The 17,913-nt window shown below is 42.8% G+C and overlaps 1 protein-coding gene across 2 annotated transcripts in view; it reads left to right on the top strand.

Moving 5' to 3' along the window:
• Positions 1-2,988: 2,988 nt before the first annotated feature.
• Positions 2,989-17,913, top strand: part of USP24 (ubiquitin specific peptidase 24) — a 72,045-nt gene continuing 57,120 nt past the window's right edge. The window contains exons 1-2 of one of the 2 annotated variants that reach the window (XM_083510199.1): positions 2,989-3,541; positions 14,439-14,604. In XM_083510199.1, the coding sequence (XP_083366325.1) occupies positions 3,191-3,541; positions 14,439-14,604 (517 nt within the window). In that variant the 5' untranslated portion in view covers positions 2,989-3,190. Of the gene's footprint in view, positions 3,542-10,770; positions 10,989-14,438; positions 14,605-17,913 lie in introns of those variants that run through there. The other variant, XM_083510200.1, reaches the window with a different exon arrangement.

Raw genomic sequence — 17,913 nt, 5'->3', positions numbered from 1 at the left:
TCAGTTCAGTTCTGTTCTGGCCTGTGAATAAACAAGAGCTGTTTGAAGAATCGCTGTGTCGTCTGATATGTTCACCCACAACTTAACAACAACAATGCAACAAATGATGTAGTTAGCATCTTACCAGATGAGCCATAGGCTTTCTTCATTGTTGCACACACAACCCAAAAAGCATGCTTTGCCTTTCAAGTTAAGGCAACTCTCCAATATTATTCTAAGGAGTTCAAATTTAGGGCCTGCCCCAGAATTAGAGGTTCAGTGCTTTGCACCCATACAGTTTCCCTGCCTCTTATATCTTCCATAACCCATCTAATCTCTATTATTGCTGCTCCAGCTCCTATTATATATTAGGTTCAAAGAAAGAAAGAATAAAAGGCTTCCACCCCCTCCTTTTAGACATCCAAGATCAGGAGTTTACAAGAGGAAGCAGGGAGACTTGCAAAGCTGTGTATTTGACAGTCATATGACATAATAATCTAGATCATGTATGATTGTGCTTCCAAAAGTTATGGGTCCACTGCAAGACTGGCTAGAGATGGAGGCAGGCAATAGGCCATTTTCTGACAATGCATGCAGCATGGCTCAGGTTACTGCAAGCTGTCATCTGTACTGCAAGTGGCTAATTTGAGGTTTCACTACTGCAACAATGTCATGAAGAGCTTTGGGAAAATAGAAATACGTATGCATAAGCTTTAGTAATTTGCATTCCCGCCATTCCTTTTTTGCACCTCACTTTGCTCATATCTCAATGTTTCATTGCTGTGTCTGTTTGTATGCAGAAGTGTGAGTTTCCCCCATATGGTTTGCGGTTATGCTTTGGCCTGTGTCAAACAGGAATTATGTTGACACCAGGGAAACATATTTCATGTTCAGCTTTCATTTTATTTTAAGATCCTTGCGTTACTTGCACATTCCAGAATGTCATTGTTCACGTGAAATGCTATTCTTGTGCAAAAACACCCAGAACGTTTAAGAAAAAAAATTGAGGGGATCCCTGCAGCATGCAGATAAAGTGATGCTGACTTGAACAATGACCTATGGGGAGGAACCGTAGAGACCCAGAAGAGGAAACAAGAAGTGGAGGGAATGTAGGAGGGGGAGAAACAGAGATAATGATAGGGCACTGTGTGTGTGTGTGTGTGTGTGTGTGTGTGTGTGTGTGTGTGTGTTCAAATAGGGTGGACAAGACCACGGAGAACTTAAATCCAGAGCCTACATAAATATGGCAGATAGCATAGATAGGCAACTATGAGCAGGCTATAACTGATTACACACAAATTCCATGCTTCAGAGTCACAGCAGGATATATAAACCCCTGGTGACAGTGTATATAAGCACCGCTATAGATAATATGATTAACTAATCCATCAAACACGTTAAACAGATCCAGATCCACACTTCAGTGTTGGAATTTGGCTTAAGGTCTGGTTTTTGAGGTTCAATAAATTATGGTATCTCTTGGCTTTTGAGGTCTACAGGAATTTTAAAAGCTGCAGCAGCTTCTGAAAGCAGAAATCAAAGACTGCCCGCTAGTTACATACACAATTAAGCAGCAGGATCTCAATTTAGAGATCTGATTCTGCATGATTGTTGTGTGTATGCCTCCAAGAGCAGCACTTTAAGCAGAATTTGAGCAGGTGCAGGTTTTTCCATGGAGTGGTGAAGAAGTGATGGGGAATCTGCACTAGTAGCAGAGGATGAAATACCTGATAGAAACCAGTATTTGATTATAAATTTAAAAAATTGTCCAGTAGCACATTGGAGACCAAGGATATGAAGAAGTGTGCATGCACACAAAAGCTCATACTCAGAACAAACTTAGTCGGTCTCCAAGGTGCTACTGGACAATATTTTTTATTATTTTGACTGTGTCAGACCAACATGGCTAACTACCTGAATCCAATATTTCATTTTCTGCCTTTAGAAATGTCACATGGACCAAAGAAATATGGAAAAGCAAAATATGTCCAAAAGCTTCTGATGACCAGGGAGGTAATTTATGCCTCTTTAGGAGGGGAGACTGGTCCTTACATGCCTTAAAGGCATCTCCAAACAAGTTCAGGACCTGCATTGTCTTTCCAGGTACTGATGGAACAAAAAGACAAAGCTTGGCGTTGTTTTTTGAGACTTTGGCTCATGGGGATTTATTTATTTAAATATATTTAGTACCTGCCCTTCACCAAAAGGTCCCAGGGCAAGTTACAAAACAGAAAAGAACAATGCCACAATATATAAAAATATATATATGACATACATATAAATGAAACAACCCAGCCACAAAGTCACCGAACCCGAAGGCAATATTTTTTTATTTATTCGGGGAGCTTTTCTCCAAAAACGGTGAGGTCGAGGTCTGGAAAATAACAACACCAGCAAGAAGTAAATAAGCACGTGGTGGTAGATCCACCCATGGGCGTAGCCAGGATTTTTGTTCGGGGGTGCGGTGGGCGAACAGCCAAAGTTGTTGAGCTTCTTTTAGGAAATCAAAGTTGAGCTTTTCTTGGTAAAAATACCCCGTAAATAGGACATTGCGCTCGGGGAGGGAGCAGCAGGCTTCTGGGGGGGGGGTGAAGAACCCCAGATAAATGAATACTGCAGTGGCGTAGCGTGGGGGGTGCAGGGGGAGCCCGGCCGCACCGGGCGCAACATCTGGGGACTGGGGGTTAGGGTTAGGGGGCGCAAATCCACGGGTTAGGGGGCGCAAATTACTTGCCTTGCCCCGGGTGCTGACAACCCACGCTACGCCACTGGAATACTTTCAATGCTTTTCAAGCTTGGCGGGGTGACCGGGGCTCAGTATAGTAGCTGCTGCTTCGCCCGAAGCGGCATTTGCGGGATTCCACCGCCTGTTGCCTCTGACGTTTCCATGACAACCACACCCCTCCTCCCCTCCATTCACGTTCGGGCATTGGCCTCGCCTCGCCTCCCTCCGCACGTGATCGCGGCGGCGCTCTCCCCCCCCCCTCTTCCCCCACGCTCATCCGGGCTTCAGCAGGCCGCTTCCGGGTGGGTGTGGGGCTCGGCGTTGTCCTGCCCTGAGGCGGCGGCGGCGGGAGGCGGGCCAAAGGAGGAGGAGGAGGAGGTTCCCGTCAACATGGCGGCGCGCAGAGCGGGCGGCGGCGGTGGCAGCGGCCGCCGGAGCGGGAGCAGCAGCAGCGGCAGCGCCTGAGGCGTCGCGGAGCGAGGCGCCATGGAGAGCGAGGAGGAGCAGCACATGACCACGCTGCTCTGCATGGGCTTCTCGGACGCGGCCGCCATCCGCAGGGCCCTCCGCCTGGCCAAGAACGACATCAACGAGGCCGTGGCGCTGCTCACCAACGAGCGGCCCGGCCTGCACTATGAGCCCATGGACAGCGGAGGGGGAGGCGGCGGTGGCGGACAGGGAGGCCCCCAGCAAAGCGGCGGTGGTGGAGTCTCCCGCGGCGGAGGGGACGGCGAAGGCACCGGTGGAGGAGGAGGAGGAGGCCAAGGTGGAGGCGGCGGGGGAAGCACTACCGGCTTCGACCCGCCCCCTGCCTACCATGAGGTGGTGGAGAACGAGGTAACGGTCTCGGGGCTGAGGATGGGAGCGGGCGAGGCTCGCCTGTGCTTTGCGCCGCCGTTAAGCGGGATCCCAGCCTGACCTTTGGCCCCATCGGCCCGTTGGAAACGCATCGAAAGGGGGACGGGATCGCCTTAAAATACCGCTTTGGTTTTGAGAGAGAGAGAGATTGCAAGGATAGGAACCGCGCAGCCCTGAATCCTCACCTCGATTTCTTCTCAAGGGGCTCCCTCCCCCAATTTCCACGAGTTAATAGGGACCCCGCCAAGCGCGCCTTGGGGGTCTTGGTGGAGTTGACCCTCCCCCCCAAAAAGCAGGCGGGTTTTCCTGGGCGTCTTGTGCATGAGCTGTCAGGTGCATAACTCGAGCTTCAAATGCGATCTGCGTTTGGGTTCCCTGGTTTGTCACCAGAACAGGAATGTAGCCTGGAGCCTAGGAAAAGGGATTGCTGTGTTATGCCTAGGCTGTAGTGGTGGAGGGTTTGGAAGCTGGTCACTTGTGTGTGTGCAGACTCATTCTTTCATTATGAGGGGCCCATACGAATACTTTACATGTCTACTCTGATGTAGGCCATATTGCTTTCAGTTGAGTTTGCTCCCATGTGTGTATAGTTTTGCAGCTTTTGTTAACCAAGGAGTTCTTTGAGCACCCATTCAATTCTTTATAGCGATTCTGCCCTGATTGTCTTACTAGAAAGAGTCTGGGTGGCTTACAAGCAACGAAATCGGTAAAATGATCCAAAACCATGAATTAGGTAGGAGGTTTTAAAACTATCGCATCATTAGTAGTTGAGGTAGAACTGGATTTGATGCTTATCTAAAAGTGATATTGATAGGCCCAGGTGCACTTCTTTGGGAAGCTGTTCCAAATCTTAGGCACCACATCTGAAAATACTATATCTCTGGCACTATCCTGCTATACTTCCGATGGTAGAGAGACCCAGCAAAGAGTCTCATTAAGAAAACAAAGTTCTCAGTTATGTTCATCTGGGAGAAGGAGATTTTTGAAATATTCTTGTCCCAGATTGCTTAGAGCTATAAAGCTCAATAATTTTGTGCACTATATCACATAGGTAGCTATGTTGTATGAGCAGCAAGTCATAACATATTCAAACATGGGCAAAAAATAAATAGAGGTATAAAATACGCATTCTGACAAAACCTCATAAAAGCATACTGTGTCAGGAACTTAAGAGTTATAGTCAGTTAACTTTTACTCAGAGTGGACCCATTGAAATGAATGGCCGTTTAGGTCTGTTAATTCCAGTGGATCTTCACTGAATGCAATAATTAATGTTTGGATCGTGTAAGCTGATCCAGACATTCAGTAGCAACTTGCCTGGTGAGCAGTGTGGAGGTTGGGGCTGTCTGGGCACACCCAGTTCTGCCACCTTGTCCCTCTTCCTCTTGGTAGTGATGCGACTCCCCACTGGGTGCGCTGCTTCTGACTATGTTGCAATTGGTAAGAAAATGAATAGCCTTCCTACAATTGAATGGGTTTGGGGGATAGGAATGAAAGGTAGGCAGCTTCCTCAGCTGCTTCTTGGTGGAGTCACTCTGAGCACTTCTACCAAGTGCATATTCTCTGCTGCCTACAGGAAAGGTGATGGGGGCTTCCTAGGGAGATACTGTACACTACTAAATATTGGCCAAGGACAGCATGGACTCCTTTGACTTCTGTACAAGATAGGAATTCAGAATGCATCTGGGACATCATCCAAGCTGTCAGTGGAGAAGCAGCATGGCAACATTGTAGACCTCTGATACAATCTTATTCTGATCCATCATACACTGAAAGAACTAACTTATACTCTACTTTTTCTTCCATACTTTCTGCTCATTCCAACCTGCAATGCTTATTAGATAACATTCAGGTTTGAATTTGTGGTTTGTCTCCAGTAACGTACCAGCACGGTTCACCTGGCACAATGGGATTGTTTCTTCTACCCCCCCCCCCCAAACCTCTGAAGCTGAATTTGGCAGCAGGCAATGGCCTGAAGGGGACAGAAGAGGAAGCTCCATTGCTTGCACAGAAGCCCATTGCACTGGTGAAGCTGCAGTGTTGGGTACAGCCCTACGTTTCTAGTTGTATTTTGCAACAAGAACAAGTGCCTGAGTTTGTTTTTGGTTCCTCCCTCCAAGGCCACTTTCCTTTTGAGTCAAGTAAGATTGTAAGCTTTAGGTCAAGGACTGTCTTATTACTTGCTTTTCTAAGTAGCAGCCCCCCCTTTTTTGGCTGAGGAGTGAGATAAAAATCCTTCAAACAAACAAATACTACTTACATTCCTTATAATATTCCCACCCCAAGACTCCAGAAGTGATGTTATTGTATGAAGCATTTTAACAGATAAATAAAAAGTTTTCAAATTTGAAAAGCTGGTTTTTGTTGTCAAGAAAGAAACAGATGCCTAGGGTATAGAACTTGGACCTGTCTGCTATAGAGCTGAGAACTTTGGCTGGGAGGTCTTTTGGCAGGCTTGGCTATGTACGAACTCCTTCCTTTCCTTGCTCCCAGTTCTCCTAAATTACATGCTGACAACTGAATCATGACTGAAAAGGTAAATAAACATAGGAATCCATGAGCATATTCTTGTAGTAAGTTGGGAATTTGAATTATGTTGGGAACCAGCACAGAAGTCTTGTTTTGATTCTTAAGCATTTACTATTCTTCGCAGTTGTCATTACTGTAGTGCCACATCAGTGATTAGTGCCGCATAACCACCAAATATTTACCTACTCAGTTTTTGGTGTGCCATGTAAGTGCCAAACTATCTATCTATTTATTTATTTCACAATGTTTATATACTGCTTGAGTGTAATGAAACCTCAAAGCAGTTTACAAAAAAACACACAAAAAAACCACCTACGTAGGACATTTGTGACTGGATTAGCCAACATTTTGATTCTTTCTTTAAAAGCTGTCACAGGAATCACACAATTAGATCTGATCAGTAGTGCTGAGGAAAAGAAGAGACTTTCTCTCCTGTGTCCATTTCTGTTCTGTTTGACTCTCTTGGGAAAATACAGATATCTAAATATTTGGTCCTAACAGAGATAAGCTCCCTTTACAGTTTCCTGTACCTGGTTTTGTTCAGCAGCTATGCAGTGCCAGTACTAATAATCTAAAATAACACATTGGCCAAAAAATAACGGGACTATTCTTTTTCGCAAAGAGTCCACTACTTGTACTTCTGCACTGTACACCTGTTCATCACAGATGAGTTGCTATAACAGGTATATTCAGAGTACCCTTCCCATCCATCCCATCTTGGGTGATGGAAGACTTGAGAGTAGCAGAACACTTCACCGTAACGTGTGTTCCACTATAATCATGTTCTTTATTTTTGTGTGTGTTCACACATGTACAGTTGCTGTGGCAAACTATGCTTATGCATAGCTTCATATATTTAAGAGCATTGCATCATTCACTAAACATTCTGAATCATTTTATGAATGCTTAATCCTTGTCAATAAACTAATAATTTAAGATATCGTGTGTTTAGAGTGCAGAAGTGATATTTTTTATCCGTGAGACAGAAAGTTGCTATCTTAATTTTAAGATGAAGGGACTTGAGTATTTTAACCAGAGTTGGACGAGCTTCTCTTCCCCCACTCCTGTGGCTTACATTGGCCTAAAGGTTAGAGCTAGGGGGCTGCTTCAGAGGACTACTCTTAGGGTAACTGGGATGGGCAGGTGACAGAAGCTTACCATACAGGTGGCTCTGGGAGCAAGAGGGTCTCTTTATGGGAGTAACTGTTGTAGGGCAGTCTTTCAGGGCAAGTTGTAAAATGGAAAGTCCTTTCTGGCTTGATTTTTAATCTGGGCTGGGGAAGAGTTTGGGAGCTTCTAATGGTCACCTCTCCTTCCAGTTATAGTGCGATGTACTGCTAGAATTTAGTTGTCTGTGTTCATGTTGCATAGCTTATTACTACATCCTGAAGTGCAACAAGTTAACTTAGAAAGTTTGAACAGCTATTGTATAGAATAAATATATACCCCACAGATTCAGGTGTTATATTTTCAAAAACAGGTATATTCAGTTATGTGGTACCTTCTCTGAAGGTAAAGGTCTGACCACAGCGTATCAAATTTCAGAGCTCTAACTCATTGGGAAACACCAAAACAATTTTCATATTCCTATCAGGCCAAGCACCTGATACATAGTGGTCTGACACATGTTTGCCAAGTGCAAATTTTTACTTGTGCACAGCTCTTAAGAGTGTTTGTTTTTTATGGTTTGGCTTTTACCTAGTTGCTCCTCTGTTTTCCTGTATTTTATTACCCAGATTTCTTAACTTGCCCTTCAAGTTGCAACAGTTTAAAAATATAGTATTAAAAACAGTTGAAGCAGATTACAATCAAGAATAGGATGAGTTCTAGTTGTATATATATTAATGGTTTTGTCTTTTGGTTATAAATCAAGTGGGGGAGCTGAAGCCTGAAAAATAGTGTAAAAGCTTAAGAATACAGTACTTTCTTCACATTCTCCATAGATATGTTCATTATCACTTTTGTGCCAACTTCATAGCTTTCTGAAATTATGGGTTGCAGTTAAGTCAAGTGATAGCATTGATTTCATTGTTTAACTTTGTCATGCCTGTGTTCTGTTTATTTTTAAAGGAGGAGTTCTTAAAATCTTAGATATGGAAGGACTGTGCCACCAGCATGTTAACCCTTTTGTGTAAATTATAAAATACGGCCATATGCATTTTGTGTATAACACGTTTCAGGATTAAAGCATTTTTCTATGTGGTATTCTTGGGTTCCTGGTTCTGCAAAACTGGAATCTCAATATGCTTTCAGCACTTTTATTTCTTGAATAAAAAATATTTATGGACATTGTCTTTTTAACCTTCTCCGCAGCTGTTATAGTCTTTAGTATATTTCTTACTGTTAACTTCCACCTTTAAAGGGTTCCCAAATCCCATGTGAAATATTTTTCTGTTTACTGAAGCAACCTCCAGGCGAAGATTAACACTTGATGTGATCTAAATGTTTATCATTGGTGGAAGTGGGAGGCCATTTATGCATGGAACAAACAGCAGCTCAGCTGGGCAGGAAGTGTCTTTCAGATAATGTTCAGTAAAGACATTTTCTGGTCATCTTCCCAGTCAGAAGTTCTATTCAATGACAGCTGCTTAATAAGGAAGTGAAATGCTGAAGGAAAATGAGGCCAGTGTTAGAAGTTAATTCTACCAAACACATTTTGAATGTTTCTGGATAAGAACAGGAGTCTCTTATAAGAAAAGGCCTTTTATTTGAAAACAACTTACTTATACAAAAAAGTTTGTCTGGGATAGCGGAGGCAGAGGTTTGACAGTTTATAACAGATCCTCATTTGGTGTCAACTCTTTTTCACCTGTTTTTTGCATGTATTGTTTGCTTTCCTTTGCTTAATATCAAAAACTGTCTAGATGAACTTTTCAAATTCAGTGTTAACTGACAAATATAAAAGGGAGCTATAAAATTGTAACTAAGTAGATCTGTACGCTCTGAGTTATTGTGTGAATCATTCGATGCGCCTATGTTTCAAATCATTTTTCCTATGGCTGTCAAGTATGGAATAAAATGTCCTGTCTATGGCAGCATCCTGATCTGGATGCTAGCACCTGACAGGGGGAGGCATTCCTATTACCATGCCATGGAAAATTATCCTTGTTTCACTATGAATGTATTTAGCTGGTATTATGAGATTTAAATTCTGAATGTGTTATCTTTGTGAATGTACAATCCTGGGCACCCCAAAGGAAAAGACAGTGGTGATTAGCACTTTTCTCTTGGGAATGGGAAAAAGAAGTAATGCTAGAGAGAGCTGCTAAAGTACCCATAACTTATATAATCCTGCAGCAATATAGATGAACTAAAAGGAATAGGCAACTTGTGGTTTAATGTTTGATGAAAACTGTGCTGTAGAAAATGAATCGCACTGTTGTGTTTTCCTAGGCTTCCATTAAAGAGCTATACCTGCATTTGCATTAAGAAATGCAGGCAACAATAATTCATTCTATAGAGGAAAGCATAACTTGCAGGGCTGACTTGCAGGGATACATCCAAATATCCCTCAAATTTCACACTTCGTTTGTGCAGAATCAGAATACAGTGGTACCTCTGGTTACGAACCTAATTAATTCCGGAGGTCCTTTCTGAAACCGTTCTCAACATGAGGCACCACTTTAGCTAATGGGGCCTCCCACTGCTGCCACACCGCCAGCGCGCGATTTCTGTTCTCATCCTGGGGCAAAGTTCTTAACCCGAGGTACTACTTCCGGGTTAGCCAAGTCTGTAACCCAAAGTGTTTGTAACCCGAGGTACCACTGTATCACTTGCATGTACATGCTTGCCACTTTGCTGACTAGATTACTTACTTACATGATTTTCTTCTAGGATAGTGAGATGTTATTTTGCAGTTGCTGTAGTCGTCCACACACTGGCTACTTCCAGGCTAGGCTGCTGTAATGCTTTTTATGTAGGGCTACATTTGAAGGCAGCTCAGAAGTTTCAATTGGTAGAGAATCCAGCCACCAGGTTGCTTGGAGAGCAAAGAAGTCTGTGTGTATATAACACCCATTCTGCTTCAGTTACCTTCGTTGCCAGTTTCTTCTAAGCTCAATTCAAACTGCTGCTGAGTTTAACATTTAAGGCCTTTAATGGTTTTGGAATAGGTTGTTTGAAGGACTGCCCATGCTCTTATGAGTGAACTCTAGGTGCAAGATAATCCTTGGGGGACTCTGTTGTCTGGCCTACTATAAAGAACAATCAAGTTTGCAGATACCGGGGACGGGGCTTTTGGGGATGAGACGGGACACCACATCTCTGAAAATCTTTCCCCCAAGAAATGTGTTTGAACCCTCCACTTGAGTATTTTATGTGGGCCCTGAAAAGTTTATTTTGTTCTATCAGGCTTTCTGTGATCCTGTTGCTGGGTTTTTGTGCTATTTTTTCAGTAATTATGATGTAGTTTTATTGTGCTAAAAAACCCGCACCTTGGGAGGGCACACCTTGAAGGTGACTTATAAATGATTCAGATAAATAAATGATGTGTCGTTTAGTGCTCTGTGATTTTGTTGTCATGTGTAGCATTGTTTGGTATGCTAATTTTGCAAATAATGTGGTGATGCCGTGCACAGCCTCACAGTAGCTCAGTGTTGACTGAATAACATATCTGATGTTGTTTCTGGCTCTCATTGCCATGATGGATAGTGTGGAGACTGCTGCTCTGCTCTTAGCAGCAACCTCTGACCCTGTACTTCTCCTACTTGCTCTACAGTCTAACCTCAGGAGGCTCTTCTGCAAAACCTCAGAGGGTTATGCACTGTGCCGGAGGTCGTGGGTAGTGGCTCTGTCAAAGATTGGCTGTATCTTGTTTTAGCCTAGTTAAGTAGATGGCGCTCGGGACATAAATGGGGATATATGAAGGGATTGGAATCTGTGTTGAAACTGCGTTAGGGTAAGTCCAAGATTGAGCACTTCTGAGCTTGTGCAGTCTTTTTTCCTCTTGAAGGGAATATCCCTTTGCAAATATTAAGTGTTCTCTTTGTTATCATCAGGATGCCACTATCACCACACTAAAAAAAGCATTCCTCCCTACATGTATTCCATAACCCACAGTATATGTATTGCATCACTTAGCCCAATAATAGCATTTCATGAAATGAAATTTCTAGCCTTTACTCAATTGAAATGATTGTCTTTATTTTGCCTCTTCTCCTGTGCACGTCATTGAGCTTGGCCAAGGGGCAGACAACTGCTAGGGGATTTCCTAAAGGGTCTACAAAAACATCAGAATATATGAACCTATGGATGGCATTATGGTTCAAGAACATCACTCCCCCTCTCTCTATATAGTGTAGGACCTCTATAGTCTAGGAGGGGTTCAGGGGGTGTCATTTTTATAGAATTTCCTTTCATAGTCAAAGATCCCCCTGTGTTTTAGGTTAATTGATAGAGGCATTGCCATGCCACGAGCCCAGATGCTCTCACGGAAACCCAGATGAAAGCTTGATCAATATGAGCAAGCATCACTTGATCTCTATGGGAATCAGTTGAACCACCATACTTAGGATGCATAATTGTGTATTTGCAAGTGCATGTTCTGAGAGTATAAATGTTGAGAGATTATGTAGCATGTGGTATCACAAGATAAAGATATCTAAGAGTTTTCCTTGCTTTTCTAGCTGTTATCTTGAATAAAAGGGCTATTTTCATGTGATGCACTTTGGGGCGGGGAATCCTAAATGGTGACTGGTCAGAAACACAATTTTGAGGTTTTGACGGATAGCACAATGAAAATTTGACCCTGTGTGTGGATATTGTAATGCTGAAAAGGGTTCAATAAGAGGAGGGGTGTGAGGGAAGATTCCAACATTTGCTTAGAAAAAAATGTGAAGAAGGGGAACATGATAGAGATGCATTCATGCTGCAGGGTTTTTCTCAGAATATCAGAGCCCATGGCTGTCCAGTGAAGCTGGGTAACAGAAACTTCAAGACAGACAAAGGGGGAAGTACCATATTTCTTTACGTAACACACTGTTAAACTAGCGATGGCCACTTATGAACTGCTCCTGAATTTCCCATAGACCTCTAGCTGACCACTGTGAGAAAATGCAGCAGGACTCTTCTTACATTCTTACTGCAATGCTCACCATTCTCAAATGCTGTTCTATAACCACAATGTTGTTTTCTATATTTCAATCCATTGAAAAGATAGTATTTAATGTCCGTGCTTTCAGTTTGTTGTTGCTTTCCTAGATAATAGTTTCCTGTTCCACAGCACTTAATGTTCATTCTCAGATAGGAAGCATTATTTTATGAATGTGCAGTTGTTTTAAATACAGAGAGTGTGCTTGTTAGACCAGGAAATGAAAGCAATAAATGAGACAGTGGAGTGGTACTGGAAAAACAACCTGTGACTACTAGTTCACAAGTTTTGAACCTTGTCCAAGTACATACAATGATCGAAAATAGCCTGCTCACTGACTAGCCAGTGTGCAGTGAGTCATGGTTTTGGTCTTTTTGTGGTAGCTATGTGTGTCCATGAGAGTTTTATTGTTAGATCCATGCTTGGCATCAATTTGCATCCTGTTGGCACTTTTAAAAAAGGTTAAATCTCAAGCTGAACAATGGTCAGCACTTACTACCCAATCTTGTACATGGTGAAGGATTTCATAGGCTCCACTGCTCTGAGCAGCATTGAATGCCTTTAGACCTAGGGTGTTCAAACTATTTGTTCGCAATAATAATAAAAAAGTTAAAGCCTCTCTTCATTAATTGTAACAAATGATTTGAATTGTTAGGCCTGCTAGATGGAAGTAGGTAAATTTAAGTGGTGTCTGGGGAATGGGGAGAGAGCAGGGATTTATAAAATGAAATGTGGGTTATGTGCTTTCTGTTTGTAGAAATGGCTCCATAGGAAATGAAACTGATGAGAAAGTGGCATAAATGACCTTATTTGCTTTACTATAAATAAGTTGAATAAATGTGCTGTCCACATGGGCTACATTAGTTGGGGTGGGTCAGATACCATCTTGCTCTTTGTTTGCTTTTGTTTCCCCTTATGGGAATCCACCTTAGCCTTGTAGATCTGTACCTATGGATTTCAGAATCTTTTGTTGAAAATGTGAAAAATAATTAGAGAGTAACTATAGTAGAATGGTTTATAAACTAGATAAGGCACTCCTACGGTAACCTAAAGAAAAAATAGATGCCTGTAAAGATTCTAAACCAAACTTTGTTTTGAGATTATGGTGTACTCTGTTTCCTTATTCACTGCAGTAGTGATGATTTGGTTATTTAGATATAAAGGAGAAGATAAGTTCAAGGCCAAATAGATCAATATTGATTTGTTTGATATGATTGTCATATCCCTATGTAGATGCAGATGAGATAGCTGTAAGCCTTTCAGCGTGGAAAAAGCTCTTCACAAAGTTGTAGGTCTAGCTGCTCTTCAGCATGGTCATGCTTTTCTTTCTTACCTCAGAAGTGGTGCACTCACTTCTTGTATGCATTATGATCTTGGACAGGTGAGTAGTCCAGTAAAGGCAGAAAAGAGAGGCACAGTCAGTGTACACATCCACTGTAAGGCAGAACTATGGTAGCTGTATATTCCGCATCACCTCCTGCCATAAAGCAGAGGTTGGTACCAAGGTAAAACTATTAGTGATTGCTCATTATAATGGCTGTATAGTTATCGTCTCCTGTATGATTGGCAGTATGCCTCTGAATACCAGTTGCTTTGGGTCATAAACCGGAAAATGCTATTGTGCTCATGTTCTGCTTGGGGGTTTCCATAGGTATCTGATGGGTCACTGTGGGGACAGATTAGAAGAAGCTGCATTTTTGTTGCATAGTGGGGAAGCAGAACCTGACTAGAGTGGCTGGCTTGTGGGTCTGGTATGATGAGATCTGTGGATGGGCAATTAATACTTCATTGTTAGCATGTTGGATCAATTATGTGATTATCAGAAGTTGTATTCTATATCTTTTAAATAATTAGGTGATTTCTTTTTGGTTTGAAAATGATTGGAAGAATGTCCTTCAATCCTTTCCAGACTTTTGATTCAGTAATCTAGGAAAACTTTTAAGTCAATGATGGTAGTACATCTGTCTCACCACTGTGCATATATATGTCACAGTGCTAGATTCTGCATTAATCCTCCCTACTTTTTCTGGCACTTCCTTATTTTTCTGCTGGGTGCAGAAATGGTGGGAAAAGAGGACAGCAAATAGGCTTTGTTTTCTGAGTTAAGAAGTAGAATTTCTGTTGCACAGGAGTTGCTTTGTAGTTGGAATGTCAGGTTTTCTGGTATGGGTCTGCTACAATCCCTTTTTATAACAGCCAGTAACTAGAACAACTAACTGTGGCTTCTTCATACAGCTAACTGTGGCTTCTTTTCAACAGAAAAATGACGAAAATGGGAACTGCTCTGGAGAAGGTATCGAGTTTCCTACAACAAATCTTTATGAACTGGAGAGCAGAGTATTAACAGATCATTGGTCCATTCCATATAAGCGGGAAGAATCTCTTGGCAAGTGTTTAATTGCATCCACTTATCTTGCAAGGCTGGGTAAGTTGCAACCTTTTTTTTTTTTAAAGTAGCATCATAGAAATGTTGACTTTTATGTTAATAATGATGACTTGACAGTAAAAACTTGTCTACTCAAATAGTTTTTGACTTCACCTTTTTCCACGTTGCATGTTGGTAACAGGTGTTTAATTAACAAAATCTTTTCTTGTTGGAAGTAGTATGACTCTCTTGGCTTCAGTAGAGTGCTGTGCATTTTTAAGTTGATGCTTTCACCTTTTAATCAAATGTTTCAGAATCACTTTTGAATTATAGGTGATCTTTGGAACATGTGAAGACAGGCACAGATATATCCCTTCTTAAATATTATTTTGTTTGGTGGTTAACAAACTGTTGAATAGGCTGGTATGCTCAAATATTGGGGTGAAAATGAAATTTTATTTTCTAAACCCGCTTAAAGATATTGCCAAGAGCAGGGCTCTTCAGGCAATTATAGAAAATTAACTGTTGTTTTGTTGCAGCAAGAACAAATGAGCTGCTAATTTAAAAAGGCTAGTAGTAATGCTTTTTTATATGGAAATGCTTGTAGTATAATTGCAGTATAATTACATGGAAACACTAGTCTGCAACATTTCAGTGGAACTTTTGCACACTTGGAAGAATGTATACATGTAATGCTAAAGGTGATTATTTGGTGTTAGTTAAGTTGCGGTGGGGGTGTGGAAAGAGATTGGTCTTTTCTCATTATGAAAAAATCACAAAGTCTTCCGAAAACCAATTTCTCAAACTGTGGAATACCCAGCAATTAAAAAAAGTAAAGGACCCCTGACAGTTAAGTCCAGTCATGAACGACTCTGGGGTTGTGGCGCTCATCTCGCTTTACTGGCCGAGGGAGCCGACGTTTGTCCACAGACAAACAGTCACAGTCCACAGTCAACTGGCCAGCATGATTAAACCACTTCTGGTGAAACCAGAGCAGCGCACGGAAACGCCGTTTACCTTCCCGCCCAAGCAGTACCAGTTTATCTACTTGCACTTTGACATGCTTTCAAACTGCTAGGTTGGCAGGAGCAGGAACTGAGCAATGGGAGCTCACCCCGTCGCAGGGATTTGAACTGCCGACCTTCTGATCGGCAACCCCTAGGCTCAGTGGTTTAGACCACAATGCCACTTGTGTCCCTTAACCACTTCTTGAAGGGAACCGTGCCCAGCAATTATTTCCTAGTTATTTCTGCTTGGCACATAGAAAGGGAACTTGGAAAGGTATTTGCAAAGGGAGGCACAAAAATGGTTCCAGTGGCATCACTGATAACTGTGGCTTAGATCTGTATATGCGCGCACACCTTCTTTTTCCTCATTTCAGGAATCTAAATCCTTACTGGGGTCTTTATTTTATTGGAGCTTCCAAACTCGTAGAGCCCCTGCCTCGTAACTTAGGTCTCCAATGAAGTCTTGGGAATCACTTTGCTTAGCTGGTGTGGAGGGTCTAATTGACTACACTTCTGGGGTGGTATGCAACAAATTAGATTGTGCAACAGAGCTTCTCTGCCTGTGTGCCCCTTAAATGTGTTCTGGGGATAGCCTGAACCCTCTGGAGCAGATTTGGGGAGATAGCATGGGGAGACAAGTTCCCTTGAAAAGAGGAAATCTTTTGTGTCAGCAGAACTGCTTATTTGGATTTCACCCCTGAGCTTTTGATGATGCTGAAAGTTAAAGGGGGGGGTGAGGAAGTAGCATGGCATCTTTACATAAGGAAAGGACCAAAAGTTATTGGTAGAGTATGTGCTTTGCATGCAAAAGACCCCAAAATCAATATCTGGCACCTTTCAGGTAGGCTGAGGAAAGACTCCTGTAACCCTGTAGAACCACTGCCAGACAATGTAGACGTTACTGAGCTTAGAGTGTTGGTGCATATGGTCAGAAACAGGCAATGAAAGCTGAGAAAACTTGTTTTATTGTTGACAGAGGATAACGTGGCTTTTTGGCTTTTTGTGTGTGTGGTGCACAGTTGGGGGTGATACAGCGGTATAGAATGAGCCAATGACTGTATAAGCTATCTCCCCACACTAAACTGAACATGTTTGGAGACTGCCTGCAAGCACTTAAGGGTGATTGGAAGGCTCACTCAGATTCCTTTTATTGCATCACAGGAGTGTAAATGTGTTGAGCCTTCTTTGTAGAAGTGGAAGTGAAGAGGGAGAGAATAAAGTGAACCTTGTATGACGAGGAATGCATGTTATCCAGCCTTACAGAGTGTGCCAAGAGCAGTGGGGCCCTGCTGAGGTTCAGACCTATATAGGACTGGAGTTGTGTGCCCTAGATTTCCCCCCTCCCACTGATCACATACATTCTTAATGAAATGTGCCTTAGTTAAGGGATAAGGGAAATTAACTGTTCATGTACTCAGAGGCACTTTCCTTTATTATTAAATCAGAGCAAATGCAAATTGTTGGGATAAAAAAAATATTTCATCTGAAATGGGGTCTCAGAAAGAGGAATACATTGAGGAGGGTGCAAGTGGACAGATTAAGAATTACTGTCTTACAGATATGGGAGCAATCAGCTGTCTGCATTGAATTACAGCAGGGCCCCTAGCTTTCCTGGGCCCATGGGCATATTTGGCATTTTCAAAAGGTGTTGTGAATAACACCACAAAATTGCTGCTGTGGAGCGGGCAGGGAAGAGAAGGCTGCAGGTCACATGACTGCTGTGAGTGTCATGCCTAGTCACAAATTTTGGAAAGTACGTCTCTCCCCCCCCCCCCAACCCCACCCTGCGACTTACTTACATTGTATGTCTCCTGGGAAGGAGGTAGGCAGGCCTGGAGGAAGAAAAAACAAGTAAAGGCTCACAAACCCTGGAGAACAGGGGGAAACAAACAGTCAAATGCAGACACCAGTGGCCAGGAAAGTATGGGAAACAAAAAAATGTAGATGACCAGAGAGGAAAAGGTTGGGAAGGGGAGAATGACAAATACAGTGGTGCCTCGCAAGACGAAATTAATTCGTTCCGCAAGTCTCTTCGTCTTGCGGTTTTTTCGTCTTGCGATGCACGGTTTCCAATAGGAATGCATTGAAATTCAATTAATGCGTTCCTAGGGAAACCGCCTTCAGACCAGGTCCGGGGACAGTCTGTCCCCGGACCTCTTCTGAAGGCTGGGGGGGGGGGACAAGGGCTTTTCTTCCCACCCCCAGCATTTTAAAAAACCCTGGGACAGCGGAGGACTTCTCCGCTGTCCGGGGCGATTTAAAAGCCCCTGGGAAGGCAGGCAGGGGGCACAAAGACTTTCGCCCCCTGCCCGCCTTCAGAAGGTGTCCCCGCCCCCCCTCCCCACTTCGGAACAGCTTTCCG

Source organism: Podarcis liolepis, assembly GCF_965112155.1.
Source record: "Podarcis liolepis genome assembly, chromosome: 6".
NCBI lineage: Eukaryota > Metazoa > Chordata > Lepidosauria > Squamata > Lacertidae > Podarcis > Podarcis liolepis.
The sequence above is the reverse complement of the archived record's forward strand: the minus strand, read 5'-3'. Positions and strand labels throughout refer to the sequence as shown.